Source organism: Photinus pyralis, unplaced genomic scaffold, assembly GCF_008802855.1.
Source record: "Photinus pyralis isolate 1611_PpyrPB1 unplaced genomic scaffold, Ppyr1.3 Ppyr1.4_LG5, whole genome shotgun sequence".
Classification (NCBI taxonomy): domain Eukaryota; kingdom Metazoa; phylum Arthropoda; class Insecta; order Coleoptera; family Lampyridae; genus Photinus; species Photinus pyralis.
In genome coordinates, this window is record NW_022170596.1 from 48,650,757 (window position 1) to 48,672,687 (window position 21,931).

Here is a 21,931-nt window from a genome sequence, read left to right on the forward strand (position 1 = left end):
TGTGCTTTTCAGTGCTATCACTGAATAAGTAAATTACTTAACAACAAAGAACAAACAAACTTGTTCTGGGCTTAACAGATATAACATTAACGAAACGTAACTGCTAACTGCCAGAATCAGGAATTAGTACAGTACCATTGAATAAGTATTACCGTTGAGTGAATATTTATTACTCAATGGTATTATGACAGTACCTTTCTTTCAACTGCCACTGTTAAATTTGCGCATTTCTTCAATGGTGTCGTCATCTATCGGCGCATATAGAATGTTAAAGTACCAACGGCAACTTATTGTTTGTTTTTGGCAACATTGTATTGTAATGTAATATCTGTTTTGTTTTGGAGGTTATGGTTCAAAAGTTTGATAGCTTTTAAATTTAATTTTATAAAAATCGTAATTTACATAAGACATGGGAACAAACGTAAACCCGGATAAAAATCAGCTTTTAGCTGTTTTACAAGTTTTACGAAAATATAACCTAAAAGTATGTATTTACAATTAACAATGCAAAATAACTAAATAACATAATTCTAAGGGTACGGAAGAGTTGTTAAAGAAAGAAGCGAACATTGCAATCAATTTAGAACAAGAGAAAGTAGAATCAGATGTTAACAGTGTTCTAACTGGGTACAAAAGTGATGGTGATCCGGAAACGTACGAAGCGTCATATGTTGAGCTAAAGCACTTCGTTGAAAATTCTTTGGATATTTACAAGCACGAGTTAGGGATGATTTTGTATCCTGTTTTGGTTCATATGTATCTTGAGCTAGTTTATAACGGTCACACTGAAAAAGCCATTGATTTGATGCAAAAATTTGGCCCAGATCAAGACTTATACTATCAAGATGATTTAAAAAAATTGGCCCTGGTCACAAAAAGAGACCATATGAACGGAAATGAACTTACCGACACCTTTAAATCAAATCAATTTATCATACGCATGTCTCGTGATACGTTATCCCTACTCAAACGGCACCTGCATGACAAAAAGGAATCAGTACTCTTAAATATTATTCAGGAACACTTGTACTTCGATATGTATGAGGGAGTAGCACGAAATAAGGCCCAGATCGACGCGACTGCTGGTGCAGTTGTAGGGGAAGCAACTCGCTTAGGTACAACTAAATGTGTGTAGCACAAGTACATTGTTCTGTTCTAGATAATAAAGCCAAAGTGTATTACGGCATTCCCAAAGCACCTGATATACAGACATTGGCAGCACCTGTTGAGGATGAAGAAGAAGGCGGCGAACAAGAGACCCCCGACAAACCGAAGAAGAAGAAAGCAAAGAAAGATCCTTTATTTTCAAAGAAGACCAAGTCGGATCCCAATGCCCCACCTCCTGATCGTATTCCCATTCCGGATTTGTGAGTTTTCTAGTCGTTTATGTTTAGCCTAAGATTGGTATTTTCAGGAAAGACAATGACAAGGTTGAAAAGGTGAAGTCGTTTCGTGAATCGTGCAGGCGAATTACTTTAGGGCCAGAGACAATGCCTTCTGTGTGCTCGTACACATTACTGAATGCAAATTATACGTAAGTCTAGTCTTTATGTATGTGTCCTTTAGTGAAATCCGTCATTTCACTAAACTCTGGCCTAGTCATTTAGCTAGATAAGTGATATCATTTATTGATCTCGAAGAGGAAGGGAATCCAATCGTTTGTCCCTAGAAAGTACACGGATTTTACTAAAAGACTATGACATATCTATTAGAATGCACGTCAACACGCCCTCTATATGTAGTCAATTTTTAGGGTGACCTGTGCAGAAATTACTGAAGATTCAAGCATATTGGCAGTCGGGTTCAGTGATTCAATTGTTAAGGTATGGACATTGGTACCGCAAAAATTGAAAGCTATGAAATCCGCTGAACAGCTGCAGGATGTTAACACGGATGCCGAAGACGTTTTGGTAAGTCATTAAGTGTGGATGACACGATTTTACAGTTCGTCTGCTTAGGCTCGAATGATGGACGAGCGATCCGGCGAGAGTTCGCGATCTTTGGTTGGACACGGAGGTACAATCTACTCTGTGTCATTCTCACCTGACAGGACGTTATTGCTGAGTTGCTCAGAAGACAGCACAGTTCGTTTGTGGAGTCTACAAATTTGGACTTGCCTGGTTGTGTATAAGGGCCATATGTTTCCAGTTTGGGATGTTAAATTTTCACCATTGGGGTACTACTTTGCAACTGCGTCACATGATCGCACAGCACGTCTTTGGGCAACAGATCATTATCAGCCTTTACGTGTTTTCGCAGGACATTTTTCAGATGTTGATGTAAGTTAACAGTCCTCACACTTTGGAACACAGTTAAAAACAACAGTACAGTTATCAATATTTTAAAAAGCGCTTGAGAGAGACACGTGTATTGTTCCGTGGGAAAGAGAAGGACGACGCATAAGAGAGTGCGCATTCTCTTCATCGGATAGACGCAGACAGAAATATTAATTTTAATCAAGGGTAGTCTTTACCTAATTTCTGAAAAAAATATATTTCACTTGGTAAACAGATTAGAGAATCTTACACTATACTCTATTCATTTTAAGAAGGTAGCAGTAGGGAAGCTTTGACCTTCACTGTGATTGGTTAGTCTTACTCTAAAAAATAAAACGAGTGACAAATTTTGTAAGATGGTAATTCCTGATCCCAAAGAAACTGTCCAACTGTATTTAGCTGTTGATGTCAAAGATCAAAGCGTGAAATTGTTTAACCTTACTGACTATGGAACAAAGATACTAACAATATTCTCAATCTAATTCTTTGTTTTTTTAATCTTCCAGTGTATACAATTTCATCCAAATTCGAATTATGTGGCGACAGGATCGAGCGACCGCCGGGTCTGTTTATGGGATTGTGTAACTGGAAATCATGTACGAATCATGACTGGTCACAAATCGCCAATCTACGTTTTGGCCTTCAGTATTTGCGGACGTTTCTTAGCATCTGCTGGAGCCGATTGTAACGTACTAATTTGGGATTTAGCTCACGGACACTTGGTCGCAGAATTTCAAGGACACGAAAAGACCATCCACACGTTGACATTTAGTAGATGCGGTAATTTGTTAGCCTCCGGCTCCTTGGATCACACCTTGAAATTGTGGGACTTTAATAAACTATCTGAAGACACCAATTCGGAAGATGTTAACATATCGCATAATCCAGAAGTAAAAATGGGCGATTTGTATATGTTACGGAGTTTCGCTACAAAATCATCCCCTATTATTGCTTTACATTTCACTAGGCGTAACTTATTGTTAGCCGTCAGCATGTACGATGGAATTACTACTTAAATACTAAACTTCATTTATTTATAAAAATTACAGAAGTAGGTTAGGTTATCGAATGTAACACAGAATGAATTTATGTTTGTATTAAACGAATCTTTTGTCTTATATACATTTTTTAAAAAATCATACAATGCAAATGAGTGTTACCCTAAATTGATAGTGTAAACAGAAAGAAAACATTAAATGGAATAATTAACATTAAATTTGCAGATTCAATGCATTGTCCTTCGTCAGTAACAACACAAAGCCAAAAAACTAAGCTACATATATACAGTATTACCGAAAATGTAATATTTTGAACACTACTCAGTTTCTTAATTCATGAAATGTAGGTAAATTACCTAATAAATCACTTATTTAAACAACTTCCATACTTTCGTCAGTCTGTTCATCCACTTTTGTATTACTTTCACTTTCGTTACATTTATCTACTTCCATTACCATACTGTCTGACCCACTAATCACCGTCGATTCTTCTGTTATGGCAGTTTCATCGTTATTTTGTTGATCAGTCTCGTTTGTTTCTTCATTACAATTGTTCGTAGTTTCAACATTGTCAGTAGCAATTTCATTGCTGGTCTCTTCTGTGTCATTTCCATTCTCTTTACTAAAATCTTTGTCATTAGCAACGGGAATGTTATCATCCACAGAACTTTCTGCTTCTTTGTCAGGTATCCTACTATCCTCGTCATTTAAACTTTTAGTTACGTTCTCAGCTTCATCTTGTTTAACATCCTTATTTTCCTTTTCCTCTTCGTCGTTTATTTCGACAACGTCGTCCGATGTACCAATTTCCTTTTTAAACTTTTTACTTGGCTTCAATTCCTTCCTATCCAGACTCTTTTCCTTACTACTAGGTCGTTTCGTCTTCTTCGTCTGTGATTTTTTCACTTCTAGTACTTCATCTAGTTTCTCATCTACAGCATCGCCAGCCTGTGGCGTAGTATTTGAAGGTTCTTCAGGACGCCTGACTAATCCAAGCACGTCGAGCATACTGTGCGTTTTAATTGCCTTTTTCGCATCCTCTGCCGATGGATAGGCAGACTTCCGTTCACATTTGGCTAAATGACTGGCCAACATATTTCCTATAACAAATAAAAATTAAAGATCGAGAAGATTACTTCAATACTATACAGGGTGTTTTTTTGGGAGCTTTAGTTAAACGTTTCTGGGAAAGTAAAATAGGTAGGTTTTTGAAAATTTGTACTTAGGAGTTACGCTGAAGGCGGAATCGATGTAAAATATTTTCAAAATTGCCACACTTCCGGAAACACTGGAAGTAGATAGTAACTTCGTTATTTTAAATAGCAACCTCAATTTTTTATTGGGTTTTTGGATTCTACGTGAAATTCTTTGATACCCATATGTCGATATCTGCCATTTATGGTTTTTAAGTTATTTTGACTTTAAGAAAAAAAATGGCGGATGCAGATGGTACCTTGATAATTGATTACTGGAAAACGGTTGTAGTCATGGCAACCTATTTTTATCAGTGCATATAGAATGAATACAGCTTTCTTTTAGTGTACTTAAAAAAAAGTTAAGTTGCGTAAGACCGCCCCTATGGAGATCCAAATTTATGAAACTTCAAAGACTAAAGACTCAGTTTTTTTTTTAATGGAATCACCATTTTCTTAATATTGCATGAGATAAAGAATCGAAATGGGCATATTTTGACAATACATTTTCCTATAGCTATCTTTAACAGTTTCTGACTTATTCCCATATTATTGAATTGACACTATTTTTTTCGAATTTTCTTTTTAGTAGTCGGCCATGATTTTATAACAATTGAATTTTAAACAATTCTAGTGACAGTAATCCGTCACCTACTGTTATAGGTTAACATAAGTTTTTCAAAAATCGAAAAATGACCCGCAGTGGTTTCACCTATTTTTGAACTTAATTGTTATTTATGGTGAAATGGACAGAATCACGGCACATGCTTGCCGTACATTCATTCGAACACTGGAACGAAATTGTATGAATTTTGGAAATGTTGTATCCCCAAATGCACTACAAACCGTTGAAGTACAAGTGATACAAAGCTCTACAAGAGAATATTTAAGAAAATGAATTGAATTGCAAATGCAAGATTAACAAAATAAATTCCATGTAAAATATAAAAAACTTCGTTGAAACATTTTTTGTATGGAATTGTTGCTAGAACAGCATTATCTCTCAGAATTTTCAGACTTATATGTTGTTTAAGAAATTCAGTTGAATGACTCTGTCTAGGTTTCTCAAAAGCTTACCGTCCTATATCTTTAATAAATGACTTATTTAGACTAGAATCAATGATATTAAAGTATCCTTTCCTTGATTTGTTTAAAATTCGATTGTTATAAAATCATGGCCAACTACTAAAATGAAAATGCGAAAAAAAATGGCATCAATTCAATGAAATAGGAATAAATCAGAAAATGTTAAAGATAGCTATAGGACCATGTAATATCAAAATATTCCATTTCGATTCTCTATCTCATGCAATAGTGAGAACATGGTCATTCCATTTAAAAAAACTGAGTTTAAAGACTTTGAAATTTCTTAAATTTGGATCTCCATAGGTGCGGTTGTATGCAACTTAACGCCCTATTCATTCTCTTTGCACTGATAAAAATGGGTTGCCATGACTATAACCATTTTCAAGTAATCAATTATCAAGGTACCATCTGCATCCGCCATTTTTTTCATAAAGTCAAAATAACTTAAAAACCATAAATGGCAGATATGGACATGTGGGTACCAAAAGAACTGAAATTTCACGTAAAATCCAAAAATGCAATAAAAAATAGGGGTTGCCATTTAATATAACGAAGTTACTATCTACTTCCGGTGTTTCCGGAAGTGTGGCCATTTTGAAAATATTTTACATCGATTCGGTCTTCAGAGTAACTCCTAAGTACACATTTTCAAAAACCTACCTATTTTACTTTCCCAGAAACGTTTAACTAAAGCTCCCAAAAAAACACCCTGTATAGGGATGAACAATGAGAGGAAAAACAATCAAGGATTCATCCATTAATGGTGTAAAGGCAATGTTTCTTCCAACACTATAAGGGTGTTGGTGGAGGGTCATCATGACTTTCCAATCTTTTGTTTTATGCACTTTACATCACCGCAATAAACAATTGAGAACACCAAGTGGATTTTTTGTGGTAAATTCTGTCATTTTGTTTGTATCATTTTTAGATTTGCATGATGTTTATAATTATTTACTCCTATGCCAGTTCCTCTTTCCACATTCATTATACGAGGGTGTTTAATTCATAACAGGAATCATTAAGAAAACAAAGTGTCTTGTTCTTTTGAAGAAAAAAATGTCCATGTTTGCCGCTTGATAGTTTTATTAAAATTCCATATTACAAAAAAAAATGAGAAAAAAATCAAAGTTAAAAAAACTCAAATATTTTTTGTCGCCAAAACGGTTACTATAATCGGGCGAATGTACACTGCATAAACGATGCAAATTTCCAAAAATATTTCCATAAATAAGAAAGTTGACACTGCGCATGCACGCATTTTACATAAAGATATTTTTCTCCAACCACCTGAATAAGACCCTATTTTGTTACGCTTTTTGGTACAAAAATTGGGCGATTTCGGGAGTCGTCGGTGTCACCATGGTAACTGTCCAAAAAGTAGGTACTTTTCGGACTAGTCCAAAAAGTAATTTGACCTTCAAGACGAATGTTAACCAATCAAAAAATTACAAATACCTAAGGCCTGTTTAGAGTTTGCAAGTTTTATTGCGGGCAATAAAAATTGCGGCAATATTTATTGCACGCATGCGCACAAGTTTTATTAAATACTGTGCCGAAGAAATATGTGAACCATTACAGTACATCGTCAATAATTCCTTGCAATTTGGAGTATTTCCAGATAGACTCAAGACAGCAATAATAACGCCTCTACACAAAAGCGGCAACAAAAGAGATATGGCAAATTACCGGCCTATTAGCATCTTGTCTTCCTTTTCAAAAATTTTTGAACATGCTATGTCCAATCGAATAACTACCTATTTACATGAAAATGGACTCTTTTCAACTTCTCAGCATGGATATATAAAAGGTAGATCCATCGCTACAGCTGTTTTTCACTTTACCGACAAAATACTTAATGTTTTTGAGAATGGTAAAGTGGCACTGGGAATATTCTTAGACCTTTCAAAGACCTATGACCTAGTCGACCATGACGTGTTGCTAGACAAGCTGTTAAGGTATGGTATTAGAGGTACGGCTCATAACTGGATTGCGTCATTTTTACGGAACTGTAACCAAAAAGTTGTAGTACAAGGAGAAGCAGTCATAAGGGAATCAAGTACACTCTATACTACCATGGGCATCCCACAAGGAAGTGTAATTGGACCACTGCTATCCATTCTTTTGGTGAACGACATTGATTTAGTCTTACCCCAGGGCGATAATTGTTTAATTACTAATTACGCAGACGACTTTAACATCCTGATAGAAGCAGAGAAATTTGATAACCTAATGTTAACTAGCAACAAAGTGTTCGGTGACATGAGGTCCTATTTTAGTGCTAATCAACTCCTCCTCAACGAAAATAAAACACATTGTGTGCTTTTCAAATCTGTGTATTCAAATTTAAGTGTACCTGACGTAATTAATATTTGTGGTGCTGAGAGACGCTTGTGTGAGAACACTACATTTTTAGGAATAACGCTGCAATCCACTTTGAAATGGTCCGTGCATATAAGTAGAATCTGCATAAAATTAAATTCTGCATTGTACTCTATACGTGTCATGAAACCATACCTCAATGCGAATTTTGAAAGCCGGTTCAGATTTGGCATAATATTTTGGGGGCATAGTTCTGACTGTGAGAAAGTTTTCTTAATCCAAAAAAGAGTAATCAGGTCCATTTTCTCGTTATCATACCGTCAATCCTGCAGGGGCGTATTTAAAGGTAATGGCATTCTTACCGTCTCAGGGGTGTATATATTTGAAACATTAGTGTTTATGTTCAAGAATAAACTTTTATTTAGTCGCGATAAAATCGGACATAGTTACAATACAAGGAAGCTGGAGGCCTCGTACAACGTACCCACGCATAGACGAACTGACAGGAGAAGAACTGCTATTATTCTTGCATCAAATTTTATAATAGACTTCCAACAAATATACAAAATTTAAGTAGCCTTAATGAATTCAAAAGAGCGGTGAAAAACATACTAATTCAAATTGAACCCTACAGTGTGTCGGAATTTGTGGAGCACCGGCTTGGACTTTGATTGGTTTGATTATATGTATTGACAATACTTGCGTCAAATGTATTTCAATGTAATTGTAATTGTATACATTTTTCCGCAAATATATTATTTTATTATTATTATTATTATCAAGTGTACTTTTCGATCAGCTGTTGCAATTTTTATTGCGTTGCCAGAAGTAGATCCGGAGCGATTTTTACTGCATTGCACTAACACAAGACTAAACATTTTAATATTTAAGAAATATACCTACCGTCATCATCACTATAACCGCACACGCAGAACATTTCATGTGGCAATACAGATATGGGCAATGATGCGTTGAGTTTCTCGCACATGCCCATATGCGTTTCCATGGCTGCCTTACACGACGTTGAGTATTGACAATTTCTGCTGGGGCAACCATCTAACGACCTAAACGGGAACATTAGTCTCAATGACTCGACAAGAGCGCATACTTACTGGAAGTGTTGAGAAGCGTTAATCGGGAATTTACATTCTTTACAAACTAAATAACTAGGGGCACTAACAATGGTTAAATTAGAGAAATTAATCTCCCTTTCCGTGTCCTCCCACACCTGCTTGTCTTGTTTTGATTTAGGAACCATAAGGCCATTCTTCGGAGGCGTCCACGATATCAGACCGGACTTGCTACGCTGTGACGAATGCATGGTGATCTGGTGATCTTTGAGAGTATCTTTGTGTATAAACCATAGGGCACATTTAGGACATTTTTTCGCCATAGTCTTTTTCTGATGTTTTTGTAGATGTTGCATGAAATAGTTAAGATTCTGTGGCAGAACTCTGCCCGCTGTACATATACTCGTTGACTTCAAACAGAACGGGCACTGAATTGTTGAACCATTGTCATGCTCGCTGTAAAAGTGATCAATGACTTGGCGATGTGAGGAACATCTGTAGCTGCATGTGCCGCACTGATAGGGTAATTCGGCAGGTACATGCTCCTTTGACAGATGCTTGCCCAATGAGAATGAGTTAGCAAAACGTGTTTCGCAGATGATACAAATGTACGCCTCTTGAAAGCGCGTTTCCGAAGGATGTGATGATACAATGTGTTTCGCAAGACCTTCAGGTGATCCTACACTAGATAAACAATATCTACACTGTTGTATACCTCCAGTTACACTGTGGGCGTGCGAAAACAAGTGGTTCATTAGCCGTATATTGTTACTAAAATGACTTTTACACATTGTACACTTTAAGTTATACCCCAACTTTGGTGTTGAATTTTGTTGGGTGCCTTGAATGGTTCCGTAATAGTAATTTTCTAAGTGCACCATCTGCTCAGGTACATCGGGTGAAATTGTTCTTGGGGGCTTGGGTTGCATTTCTAAAGTGGGTGAGGGAGAATCCGATTTGAAATTAATGATTTTCCTCTGTCTGCCAGAAGTTCGTTTGGCACCACCAGAGGGCGTGTTTGTTTCAACAACCGGAGTTGGTGCTGGTTTGATAGTGACAGCAGGTGGGGGCGTCTCCTTTGTCATAATACTCCAATTCCTAAATGGATTATTCGACACTTTGTTTAAACGAACGGGCAGGGAATCTGCGGTATCGGCTCTGGTTTGTTCCGACAAATGCAGGAGAAGATTGTCGAAACATGCTGCGGCTGTGGTCCCATACCACTCTCTCCAGACCAATTCATCCAAAAACTGTTGAATAATCTGCCGAGATAGTAACGACAACGTATTTTGGAACATTCTTGGTACAATTCTTCGTAAATAATCCATTATCGTATGATTATTTTGGGATGCATCACTCGAAGTGGATTGGAGAACGTTAGCAAATCCGATAGAATTTAATGTCCCTTTATCTACAGTCAGATCGGTTACAATAATACTTTGCGGATGTACCCACTTAACGAGAGGTTCTAATATTTTTGCAAAACGCTTTTTGTAATTCCGATCACCGTCAGCTAAAGGTTCGACGGCTCGTAACCGAATTAACCGTGCTTCTGATTCAAGCAAACCAAGCACTTCAACTTTAACCTGTCTCTGTTGCCCATCTTGAGATGTCGTCCCCAATGATATCACACCAACTTCGACACGGCGCCCTGGACCCCCAAGCGGCTTAACATGAGAATGTAAAGCTACTGTACACATCGCCCGTAACCATGTATATATACCCTTCACGTAAAAGTTATCAACTTTAACCTGAAATATGCGGGTGTTAACAATGCATTCGTATGGTTGAATGGTAAATGTATCCTGATTAGATCTAGCCCCCCCCCATCACCAAACACTACTCTGAATCATTTTGGAACATTTGATGATCGTACCTATCAATGTACTACACGGTTATTATGTTGTCTACAACTGTATTTAATCACACAATCAACTAACTGATAACTTCTTAATGCAAGCTGTCAAATTAATTAATATTAGATGTGATCTAAAATTTACACGGCCTTCTATCAATCAAAATTAGCTTACTGACTTATTCAATAAATATAAGTTCTGTAGCATACATTTCCTATTTTCCAATTGTTTCCAAAATTTCAGCCACATGGGTCTGCTCCTTACAAAGTTATACACAATTCAATATACAGTGTGTCCCAGATCGCGTGGGATTGCATGGGTAACTTTGTTATTATTAAAGATAGAGAATTGGTTAAATGGGCAATGTTTTGCAGTTTTGGATGCTTATTTAAAATTTCCTTATGGAAATTCAAAATGTCGCATAGGTTCGACGTAAATTCAAAAAAACTAAAATTGGTCATTTCCTTGAATGTCTTATATCATCGAAAGTATAAGAGATATAAAAAAAGTTTTATATAAAACTGACTGTCTTTGATACGGTTAATTTAGAATTGATGTCAAAAAAAATTCAAGATGGCCACTTTTGAGGAACATTTACCAACTTCCTAAAGTTAAATGGGCGCCATATTGGATTTTTAGATTACTTGATAGATTTTTAAATTCTCTTTTCAACAAGCTATTATAACATAAGATTGAAAATAAGATACCAGTTATATTAACGGTTTTTGTATTTTAATCAAGTAGTCTGTGACGAATAAAAAAAAAAAAAAATCTATTCGAGGCAACCAAACAATGAAAATAATTACACCAGATGTTTAAAATACTGGCCATTATTAGTGAAACACACTTCAAGACAGTTTAGTTTAGGCAACACGTTGCCATTGATGATTATTATTATTATTGTAGTGGTAGCTACTTCCACTTTACTTTTATTTTTTAATTAAGTACTTACTTTTATAATTTAATGTACTGTACATAATTCGTGAATTGTGACCTGAGCAGCCAGTTTGTTGGTAGGTAGCATAAACTAACCCTTCCTTCGAAACATACGTTGTCGAGAAAAATCCTTTAAGGAAGTTTATTGGAGAATTTGTAAATAATGGTGAGCAGTTAAAGATCCATCGAAGATTACCGGTCCAATTACATGACTTCCCATTATGCCATAAAATACATTAATTTAAAAAAATATTACTTGATTTCGGCGTGAAACTACAACATGTAGGTTTTCCTGTGACGAGTAGTGTTCATAATGTCGATTTGAACACTTCGCAGTTAGAAAAATAAGATTCATCTGTCCATATACTCGGACTGGTAAAACTGTTAGTTTCGATATTCTTGCGGATAAACCACCTACAAAATGTGACCTGGGACAATGCATCAATGGTAATACATTGTGTAAAATAAAGCGAAGTGTCTTGAAATGTCTTTAACTGGATAATGGTATGACTGATGTTATAAAAATCAAATTTTTCTAGACCTAATGCTTATATAAAATTTTGGAGGGAGTTGTAATGCCCAAACCCCCCCTCTCATGAGTGCGTCCCTGATTTTTTTAAACATCTGATGTAATTATTTTCATTGTTTTGTTGCCTCGAATAGATTTTGTTTTGTTTTTTTTAATTCATCACAGCCTACTTAATTAAAATATAAAAACCGTTGATATAACTGGTATCTTATTTTCAATCTTATGTTATGATGGCTCGTTGAAAAGAGAATTAAAAAATCTATCAAGTAATCTAAAAATCCCATATGGCGCCTATTTAACTTTAGGAAGTTGTTAAATGTTCCTCAAAAGTAGCCATCTTGAATTTTTTTTTTACATCAATTCTAAATTAAACGTATCAAAGACAGTCACTTTTATATAAAACTTTTTTTTATATCTCTTATACTTTCGATGATATAAGACATTCAAGGAAATGAATAATTTTAGTTTTTTTGAATTTACGTCGAACCTATGCGACATTTTGAATTTCCATAAGGGAATTTTAAATAAGCATCCAAAACTGCAAAACATTGCCCATTTAACCAATTCTCTATCTTTAATAATAACAAAGTTACCCATGCAGTCCCACCCGATCTGGGACACACTGTATATAAAATTTATTGCCATCTTTGAATCACTTCCAAAAGCTTTTCATCTCTCGAAACCTGATTAAGTCACACATTCCACATTATTGTGGTATCCGCCTTATTCTATGCTATCAGTAGTCTGACGCTGCATTAATTATCAACAGTTGACTATATTGTATAGGGATAAACAAAAGATGAGCAGTTTTAAGTGTTGTATTATTCCAAAACAACAACAATGACACTAGATAACCGTTTTATTACCTGTTACCTATCGCGATTTGCCATACAAATTTTTGCAAAAAGAAAAGTCGTTTTTCTTGGAGAAAACACAAAAATATACATGTGACCAATAAAAAGTAAATTGTGTGGCATGATTTCTATTTTCTATTTTTACGTGTAGCATGTAGTAGAACTGTATGCCCTTGAATAACCTGCACATTTGAGGTAAAAAACTGTCAAATCACAAAAGGGCATATGTGATACTATGAGGCAAAGAACAAAATTTGCAGTTTTTAATGGTGTGAAAGATGTCCCGTTCTGGGACAAATAAAAAATGCACATGGCGAACCATCGTGCGCAGGTGCCCTATGCTCTATTATATCAAAATATACTACAATGTGCTACCCAATACGTTGAGAGATCCGGAAGAGAGGGAGTTCGTTGCCAAGTCCTTGAAATTGGCGAATGTATTTCTAAATTAATTGTATACAGTGCATGTCGTTTGATATGGACCGTAAAAAAAATCATGTAACATGTCAATTTTAGTTTTCAGAGGGGCACGATTCTACATACAAATCAACACCTTGTCATCTACCACTCTCTATAACAACCCACATGCACAGTCAGAGCTCATTGCTTTACGTAAAAACTCTTAGATATCTTTTCATTCGTGCATAAGTAAAGGGCTACTTCCAAATGGACTTGTCCGTCCCACAATAAATTTTAAATTCTCATTAAGCTCTAAGAATGAACGTCTACACGATCAAAAGCTCCTAAATAGCGTGTAGCAATAATTGAATTGATTCCGAGTAGCAGGGGGCTAGATCAAACAAGGTAAATATACCAATGGAACCTACCCATTGTACGACATTTTGAATATTTGTTTGGCAGGCCCAATGATAAATTAGCTTTAATATAACACTGGGAGGGTAGGGACAATTTTCAAATATTGACCCACTAAACACAGATACAAATCTAGTAGGACAACATTCCGAAATCCAAACATAGCCACCCGAAAAGGGAAACCTCGAAACATCGCTGTACATTCCTAGTTTCAATTTTGCGGATGAATGATTCACACAGTACTGTTCGGATCGTACCAAGCCCTGCTGTATCAACCTGTAAAAGTAAGACTTAAGTGTTCAGCATTTAGAAGGTCAGAAATTTACCATTCTGTAAACTTTGTAGGTACGTGCATTAGTACACTTTTTACTTTGGAGTCTAACTTAGATCGGTCACCTCCAGTAACATCTTTTATGCCGAGGTGAGGACGGGCGACGACCACAAGCGAAGGAAAGGTCTTCCCTTGCAGCTTATTGAAGGAGATTTCTCGAGAATCAGGCAGCGGTCGACTGTCATCCGTTGTCAGATCAACAACAGCAGGTGAGGCAGAAGGAGTAGTAGGTTTCTGTACGTTGGCACTACTGTTTTTAGAAGTCTCTGTCGGTCGCAGCTGTACTAAAGGTGGCGGTCCCACAGAAACTGCCTAAGCAATACATTATCACCCAAACACACAAAGCGTGCAGTTTACCTTTTGGGCTTTCGCTGGAGACAATGATGGTACGACAACACTATTCCTTCCGCGCCGCCGCTGAGGTTGGGTCCTTGTGATCGTTGTCACTGGTGTTGGTACTTGAGGTTTGGATACTGATGGAGAAGAAGAGGTGTTTTTGCTACCCGTCGGTGTCATTGTGCCCACTATAACACCCAATCTGGGATCCATAACTAACTGATACGAATTATTTTGCTTGCCCGGTTTTAATACTACATTCTGTTGAGTGCTTGATACACTTTGTGTAGCTTTTTTCTTCGGAGTTTCTGTAACAAAAAAAAAATTGAAACACTAACACATGCTTCTGTCTTTACTAAATGCAAAAAACGAAAACTGGGGGGCGGGGGGGATAAAATATTAGCGCGTTAAAAACTGGCGACCATTGGCGCCGCCTTGAATCCTAATCATAAAGTGAGTTGATATGTGATATCCACACAATCCATGGTAAGGAAATTTCATAAACTGGTAAAGATAAAGACATGATTCAAAGGGCGTTAAAACATTCCTGCGCATGCGTCCTGACGCATGCGCAAGCTGGTCTTTTTCATAAGGGTTATTTATGGCTCTAGTTAGCTTGAATACTCACCAGGAATAGTGGTTGATGTAATGTTTTCAATCTGATAGATACTGCAAGCCTCCCCTTGGTGCAGAATTTCAGTGTTGTCATGCTTGGTGAACGTATCCAGTTTCTTTGACAACTCGTCCAGCTCATTTTCCACCTTCTTATGCCACTCAACCTGAACCGAGGACAGTTCATCTTCCTCGCATTCCATAAGAAACGGCTCGTCGCTGGCATCATCGCTACCAATGCTCTTAAGGACTATTACGTCGCGATCTAAAAACACAACACGAATAGAATCACACCCAAAGTGAGAGGGCAACGTACCATTACCGTCTGACGATTTGCGATGGCTAAGGCGATACTTTTTTTTGGGTGGCATTTCGTCTTCTGCCATCTAAAACAGGTGTTTTATACATGAATGGGGTGCGCAAAAATTGTTTACGTAATCATCATCCTCTGATGGTACGCGAAATGTGTCGCTAGGATCGTCATCGTACGCAGTGTCAGAGAGAAGTTGCATTTGTTTCAATGCCTCCGTACTGGCTGCACGCCGAACATTTTTGCGAGACATACTTAATTTACTATCTATAAATGCAAAGAGGAAGTCGACTCTTGTTAGAGAAATGTTAATTTTAAGCGGTAAATATGGCGGTAATAACACTAACCTCACTTTATTGTTTTTTGGCCATCCGCCGCAACAGAGAAACGGACAGAAACATGCTGTACATATGAATTTAGAAAAATTACAGCAACAATACCGTTCTCAATGGAACGAAAAAAGTTAAGGTTAAGTAATCACAAAAGCGTATTTTTAAACGATAATGTTACAGTTGTGAACAAGCCACAAGGGGCTTGCTTGTTTGTGCGCTCATAGCGTTCAAAAGGTGCATTCACACAAGTACGTCTCAGAGGTTAGAAACACAAATTTGCAGTGCACAAAATCAGACCAACCAAATTTGAATATCATGCGACAAATGTAGAACAAAAAGTGTTTGCACAATACAACAAACATAGCACAAATGCAACAGCAGTACGTGTAACATCGTATGTCATGGCGGTAAACGAAGCTCAATCTAAATCTAAGGTAAGTCTGCATACCAAGCGATTCCGCTTTACATAACAATACGTATTGTAGATTATTCAAGTAGCGAAACACTTACGCATGTAAGAAATCTACAAAATATACACACCTTGCTCTTAGATATCTTGAAAAATTAAGAAAAACACAACTTGTCAAAATAACACCTAACTAACACTGGCGGCCATATTACAATAAATTTTAAGTAACACTCGACGTTTATTGGTCAACCAAAACTTGTGCGTTAGAGCGGGAAATATAAACATTTCTCCTTCGATTGCATAAAGATCCGCTCTGTATTGCTAATATACATTGTATGTTAAACTTTTTTATATACAGTGTGTGCTCACATTATTTAATAATTACCCTTATTTTAGATCAAAAACGTTAGAGAGATCATGCGTAATAAGAAACGAACCAATTGTGTCGTTTAAAAAAAAAGATGGAGCCATGCCCACCATCTTGATATAGAACGTCGTTTTGTTAGACAACCAACTCTGCTCGAAATTTGTATTTACGGTAAAGAATGAAATATAAATGAAAAATTATATATTATTTTGACTATCGAAAATGTTTAAGTGTATAAGTGTGTTTAACACCAAATTCAAATAGCTTATATAAAAAATTATGTTTCCCTGTATATAAATGTCTGAACAACGCTCTCACTTTATACCTACACTGCAAATTAGTTGTTCTTGTATTATATTCTTCATCTAAATTTAAATTACAAATAATATATGGTGACATGGAGCGCAATCAATGCCAAAACTTGGAAGTATTTTGAAAGCTTGGGCGAAATAGTGCAGAGCATACTATACAGTTCTTACACAGGGTCTGCAATTCTGTACTGGTAGAGTACTAGAACTAATAAAATTTATTAAATAATAATATTCAACTATAAGGACAGTTTGATGATCAAAAGTTATAAGTTAAACAAATACGTAAACAAAAATTGGGTGATGAAGAGCACCAATAAAATAAAACATTTTTTGTGAAGGCTCCAAAACTCTTAAAAATGTGCGTTTATTCATTAATTTTTTCGCAGCAACCATAACGCGTAAAATGGGATCAAGCTGACGGTTTGGGCTAAGTTCTTGATGGGTACGGCACTTCCGATTTTGTAAACAAATTACAGCATAACATAAAAAACAAGGAATCAAAAATTCAAACAAAAAAATTGGAATTGCCTTTGCAAAACACACAATTTTGTACCTAATTAATTTTTATTATTATGTTTTCGTCACGTTTTTTAATTGAATTTTAAAATTCTTCATGAACTAGCAGGGTGAGAAATTTGTTTCTTCAGAATCAGTGTTAAATTTTTGGTTCTGTGTGAGTTCTGGGAGTAATTTGTGGCGAAATATTTACTTGAATTGTTCTGAATACATATTTTTTTATATGGCGGTTTTTAGTTATTTCTACTGGGTTTGAATTTTTCAACAACCGCTTTCGCTTTTCTCTGTCCTTTGGGATCGATACCGGTGCTCCTTGTACAGATCAAAAGGTGGCAATGAGAAAGTGTTTTTATTTTTTGTATCTATTCAAATAACATCAGAAAAAAATAAAAACCAAATCAGCAAGTTTCGGTTTCTTCGGAAGTAGGCAATCGGAATTTTCTGGTTCTATTTAAGGCACGATTATAACTGTTTAATTGGGCATATTTTCTCTAATTCGACCATCGTCGTATCTTCTATGGTTTGTGAGATTTCCATGATAGACATCCTTATCTTACACACAGTGTATATTCTTGGTATTCCTTTTACCCCTAGACCTATCCGTAATATTTCTGCTTCTGCTCAATGTTTAAAAAAAGTAAAGTAGTAACGGTTTCGGTCTGGTTTTCAGTTCTGTTGCCTACCGTTCAGTTGAAATTGCTGGTTCACTTCACTTGGGGTGATTTTGCATTAATAAAAATATTTGTACACACGATTCTCCTTTGTTATGCACCTTTCTAGTTTATTTACCTACTTTCTCATCGGCCCCGGTCGAGGAACGGACTGAGCGTTCCAGGGGGAAAGGTCCTCTCTCCCAATGGTAGAATGGTAGCAGCTGCGTTAGTTAGATGTTTTAAATATTTCATGATGACCCGAAAGCTGCTTCGCTATGTGACGAACTCAACTTCATAGAAAAACACACAACTGTACATTTTTTCCGAAGGTTTTCAATTTGTATAAATGGACTTGAAACACTGTTTCTATGACTCCTCAAACGTGCTAGCATTTCTTATTCATAATGGTGTTAGGTAGAACAGCGAGCAATGTATTAATCACAATATGACCTTAAAACTATGAGTTTGCTGTAGTTCAAAGTCCGCGACTGTGTTCAGTGGCCCACCCGTTTTTGGTAGAAATTCTTATTCCACCAGCAGATGAAGGGCTTATATACCTATAGTAAAATCGCTGCAATAGTTTTGTTTTTTTTAGGCATTTATCCTCAAATACACCCTTCACTCATTTTCTTTTTAAAAATGCTCCACCAAAATTAATTGGATTTCAATCACATTTGAAAAAAAAACCTTGAATCTTGAAGGGTAAAATGAGAAATTGTTTGCATAGGAGAAACCAATCAGACTGTTACCGTTACGAGAGGGGCGATGGATATCCACTTGTAGCTTAATTTGTCAATGAACGGCACTCTAAAAGAACCAAATTTCAATTTCAGTTATCGATTTCTTCGCTGTCAACCTTCATTAGTCATTTGTTATTTGCATAGCAAACGACTTGGCGTAGCATTAACTAACAAAGGCGTCAAAGGACTATTAATTATTGAAACTAATTATAAGGTAGAAGAAAACTTGACCCATTTGAAATATTCTAAGAATATTTCACGGTCACCCTTTAACTTAAAACACCCTTTCCTTTCTTTAATTGTGTTAGTGCTTCGGTGAACTGTGAACAATGTACACCTCGAATTTCGGTGACAGCGGCGTCAATGGACAAGTGCAGAAACGCGGCGTGTATCTTGAAGGTTCCAATTTTTACGAACCAGTAAGAGTGACCAAAGTTGGTGCAACTCACCCTAATCACACTGCGGCTCTCGCATTCGCCTTGCAAAAAAATCGCAATGGTGTACTGTACGAGTTTCTCAAACCGATGATGTACCAAATGCGCGCGATGGCCGTTCTTCCCGTGGGTCCTGATGAAAACAATCACTTCACGGTTAGACTATTGTCGATGATCTACTGTGTAATATTCTACTTGCTAATATTGGCCTACGTCGGCTACATAAAATGGGACCGGGTTGAAATTAATAAATCTGCAGAGGGAAAATTTGAAGAAGCCGTTATTGATTATCTTTTCACTGTTTACCTTTTCCCGGTTGTCTTGGTGCCCATATCCTGGTACGAAAGTCGTAAGATAGCGAATGTGTTTAATGAGTGGTCTAAATTCGAAGCAATCTACAAGAAACTTAAGGATAAGGATTTGGATATCTTTATCGGAAATAAGCCGTTAATAGTTACACTTGCACTTCCAGTGATTGCGTGTGGCACCATGGTTATCAATCACATGACCATGGCTCAATTTCGAACGCTGCAGGTGAGTTAGTTTAAAGTAACGTGACACAAAATATGTTCTGAACTAGGTCATTCCATACTGCTACATCAACATAATAACTTGCGTTCTTGGTGGAATATGGTATTTGATGTGTGACGGTATTGCGAGAGTTGCCACTTTAATCGCTCAGGATTTGGAGGTATCGCTTCGGCACGTCGGTCCTTCGCAGTTAGTAGCCGAGTACAGGGCAATGTGGATGCTATTGAGTAAAATAGTGCGAGACGTGGGAATGGCCTTCACCTTTGAAATTATCTTCTTAGCCCTTTACCTATTTTTCATTATCACTCTCACGATTTACGGCCTATTTTCACAAATACAAAGTGGATTTGGGATCAAAGATGTCGGTCTCACCATAACTGCATCACTTGCGACCATGGTTTTGTACTACATTTGCGATGAAGCGCATTATGCCTCATACTGCGTGAGTTGCCGATCGATACCATAAAGTAGGTAATTACGAACTTAGCGGTTCCAGGTAAAGGTACTCTTCCAAAAAAAGCTGCTGTTGGTCGAATTATCGTGGATGAACGAAGACGCACAACAAGAGGTAAGCAAGTGCCCCTGTCGCAATTTTCTATGAGCGAACTTGTTTTCAGATTCAAATGTTCTTACGTGCAACAGAAATGAGCGAGACCAGCATGTCTCTTGGTGGATTCTTTGATGTTAATAGAACACTATTTAAATCGGCACGTTGTTTTTAATTCATTACTTCAAAATGTTAACATTAAACTTCTAGCTGTTGGCCACGATGGTTACCTACTTAGTGGTGCTACTACAATTCCAGATTAGCTTGCCCGAAGATCTCGATACCGGTCATATTCTATCAACGATGGCGAGTCTGCTGAGTACTGTGAAATGAACAAATTAAGCCATTAGTTTCGTATAGACAATGTACTAACCTTTTTGAAAGTCACTTGCTCTATAGTGATCCTCACACCGTTGAAGATTGAAACTCTGCGGACGATATTCTAATTTATTTACCTAATCGTGAATGACGTTACGGCTGTATCAATCTGGCTTAAAATCGAGCTTTATCTGCCTCAGATGGATTACCTACCTATACACTGAGTTGGTTAATAAATAAATCGTAACAACCTCCCACAAACCTTCTAGTTCTTACTATACTTACGTGAAAAATGCAATGTTGTTTAGCGGCAGTTCTTTGGCGTAGCTATTATATCAACATTAAGAACATCCACCGCGGATAATGGTCCTTATATTTACGTTATTAAGTATTCTAAAAAAGTGTATATAACTTTAAAGTTTGTAATCTATTTCTATTTATTACAATGATGAATATTTTTGCAATTAAGTGTCTTAAAAATAATATTTACGTATTAAAAAAGTAAAACGAAAAGAAAACCCTTTCTGTTTCCTGATAATTGTATACAACGACGCATAGCCATAACAGTTCTATAAGAAGAGATCATGCGTTCCGTCTTTTAGAGGGTGAATAAAATCTAGAACACGAAATCACTGTTCAGCCCTTCCATGGAACGGTAATTTATATATTCAAAGCTCTGACGCTTTGCTAATTAGCAGAGAGCCATGTTAATTAATTTCATTCCGTTTTATTTTGCCATAAATTTGCTTTTTCCCTCCCCAATAAACGTGGGTATACAATTTACACGCAAACCAATTAAGTCCGCTGATGAACGGTTTTTTTATCAATTCCATCCTGAAAGGACAGATATTTTATTGTTTTGTTCACGCTCACGCCGAATTTTGAATATTCGGGAAATGAACGTAATTTAAAAAGCAGAATGAGACAGACACGCAAATATACATAAAATTTCAATTGAAATTACACAGCCCCGTTCCCCAGATACAGATAGCACAAAAGATACATCAGTAGTTCAGTAGGGAAGTGTGCAATAACAACCCCCACACACACACATTCGGGAGAAAGATTTTTGAGGGTGGACTGACGTCACGTAACCTTGGCGCGGGTGAAAACGTGGCCTACCAAAAACAAGGACGTTGTATTTCGGCGTCGCTCGGCGTCGGACAAACACTTCTTATGGTGCGTGCGTCTTTCGAGTATACGAATTCACGTGTACGACACCAATATAGGGCTTCAGGTGCTAACGACCCTTGC

At 36.8% G+C, this 21,931-nt stretch overlaps 3 protein-coding genes and 1 long non-coding RNA gene across 7 annotated transcripts; 2 read left to right on the plus strand and 2 right to left on the minus strand.

Moving 5' to 3' along the window:
• Nucleotides 1-290: 290 nt before the first annotated feature.
• LOC116170522 (transcription initiation factor TFIID subunit 5-like) lies at nucleotides 291-3,404 on the plus strand. The gene is made up of 7 exons (XM_031486986.1): nucleotides 291-484; nucleotides 536-1,115; nucleotides 1,160-1,367; nucleotides 1,415-1,534; nucleotides 1,754-1,910; nucleotides 1,959-2,279; nucleotides 2,783-3,404. The coding sequence occupies exons 1-7, from the start codon at nucleotides 410-412 to the stop codon at nucleotides 3,290-3,292; spliced, it is 1,971 nt and encodes a 656-aa protein (XP_031342846.1). The 5' UTR covers nucleotides 291-409; the 3' UTR covers nucleotides 3,293-3,404.
• Nucleotides 3,357-16,621, minus strand: LOC116170521. Of its 4 annotated transcripts, none has more exons than XM_031486981.1 (10): nucleotides 16,392-16,621; nucleotides 15,644-15,786; nucleotides 15,526-15,595; nucleotides 15,226-15,474; nucleotides 14,619-14,905; nucleotides 14,257-14,573; nucleotides 13,945-14,206; nucleotides 8,985-10,693; nucleotides 8,776-8,936; nucleotides 3,357-4,374 (listed from the first exon to the last, which is right to left on the minus strand). In XM_031486981.1, exons 2-10 carry the CDS (start codon nucleotides 15,770-15,772, stop codon nucleotides 3,647-3,649), a joined length of 3,912 nt encoding a protein of 1,303 aa, XP_031342841.1. In that variant the 5' UTR covers nucleotides 15,773-15,786; nucleotides 16,392-16,621; the 3' UTR covers nucleotides 3,357-3,646. The 4 variants fall into 4 exon arrangements, with proteins under 4 accessions (XP_031342841.1, XP_031342843.1, XP_031342842.1 ...); XM_031486983.1 differs by having other exon boundaries at nucleotides 15,644-15,744; nucleotides 16,392-16,410; XM_031486982.1 differs by lacking the exon at nucleotides 16,392-16,621 and adding an exon at nucleotides 15,867-16,058.
• On the plus strand, nucleotides 16,066-20,739 carry LOC116170526 (gustatory and odorant receptor 24). Its single transcript, XM_031486993.1, has 6 exons — nucleotides 16,066-16,285; nucleotides 19,754-19,815; nucleotides 19,862-20,254; nucleotides 20,309-20,380; nucleotides 20,430-20,519; nucleotides 20,570-20,739. Exons 2-6 carry the CDS (start codon nucleotides 19,771-19,773, stop codon nucleotides 20,690-20,692), a joined length of 723 nt encoding a protein of 240 aa, XP_031342853.1. The 5' UTR covers nucleotides 16,066-16,285; nucleotides 19,754-19,770; the 3' UTR covers nucleotides 20,693-20,739.
• Nucleotides 20,423-20,873, minus strand: LOC116170528. Its single transcript, XR_004145249.1, has 3 exons — nucleotides 20,733-20,873; nucleotides 20,594-20,681; nucleotides 20,423-20,541 (listed from the first exon to the last, which is right to left on the minus strand). It is a non-coding gene; the product is annotated as an uncharacterized LOC116170528 (long non-coding RNA).
• Nucleotides 20,874-21,931: the final 1,058 nt, after the last annotated feature.

What these genes read in the sequence shown, in the direction of transcription:
- LOC116170521 (XM_031486981.1), bottom strand. Translation starts at nt 15,772, where the DNA reads ATGTCTCGCAAAAATGTTCGGCGTGCAGCCAGTACGGAGGCATTGAAA. An exon ending in AACGCTTCTCAACACTTCCA is followed by an intron (nt 8,937 to 8,984) that starts GTAAGTATGCGC and finishes GTTCCCGTTTAG; the next exon opens with GTCGTTAGATGGTTGCCCCA. An exon ending in CGGTTATAGTGATGATGACG is followed by an intron (nt 4,375 to 8,775) that starts GTAGGTATATTT and finishes TATTTGTTATAG; the next exon opens with GAAATATGTTGGCCAGTCAT.
- LOC116170522 (XM_031486986.1), top strand. Translation starts at nt 410, where the DNA reads ATGGGAACAAACGTAAACCCGGATAAAAATCAGCTTTTAGCTGTTTTA. An exon ending in TTACTGAATGCAAATTATAC is followed by an intron (nt 1,535 to 1,753) that starts GTAAGTCTAGTC and finishes GTCAATTTTTAG; the next exon opens with GGTGACCTGTGCAGAAATTA. An exon ending in GACATTTTTCAGATGTTGAT is followed by an intron (nt 2,280 to 2,782) that starts GTAAGTTAACAG and finishes TTAATCTTCCAG; the next exon opens with TGTATACAATTTCATCCAAA.
- LOC116170526 (XM_031486993.1), top strand. Translation starts at nt 19,771, where the DNA reads ATGGTTATCAATCACATGACCATGGCTCAATTTCGAACGCTGCAG. An exon ending in ACGAAGACGCACAACAAGAG is followed by an intron (nt 20,381 to 20,429) that starts GTAAGCAAGTGC and finishes ACTTGTTTTCAG; the next exon opens with ATTCAAATGTTCTTACGTGC. An exon ending in ATAGAACACTATTTAAATCG is followed by an intron (nt 20,520 to 20,569) that starts GCACGTTGTTTT and finishes TTAAACTTCTAG; the next exon opens with CTGTTGGCCACGATGGTTAC.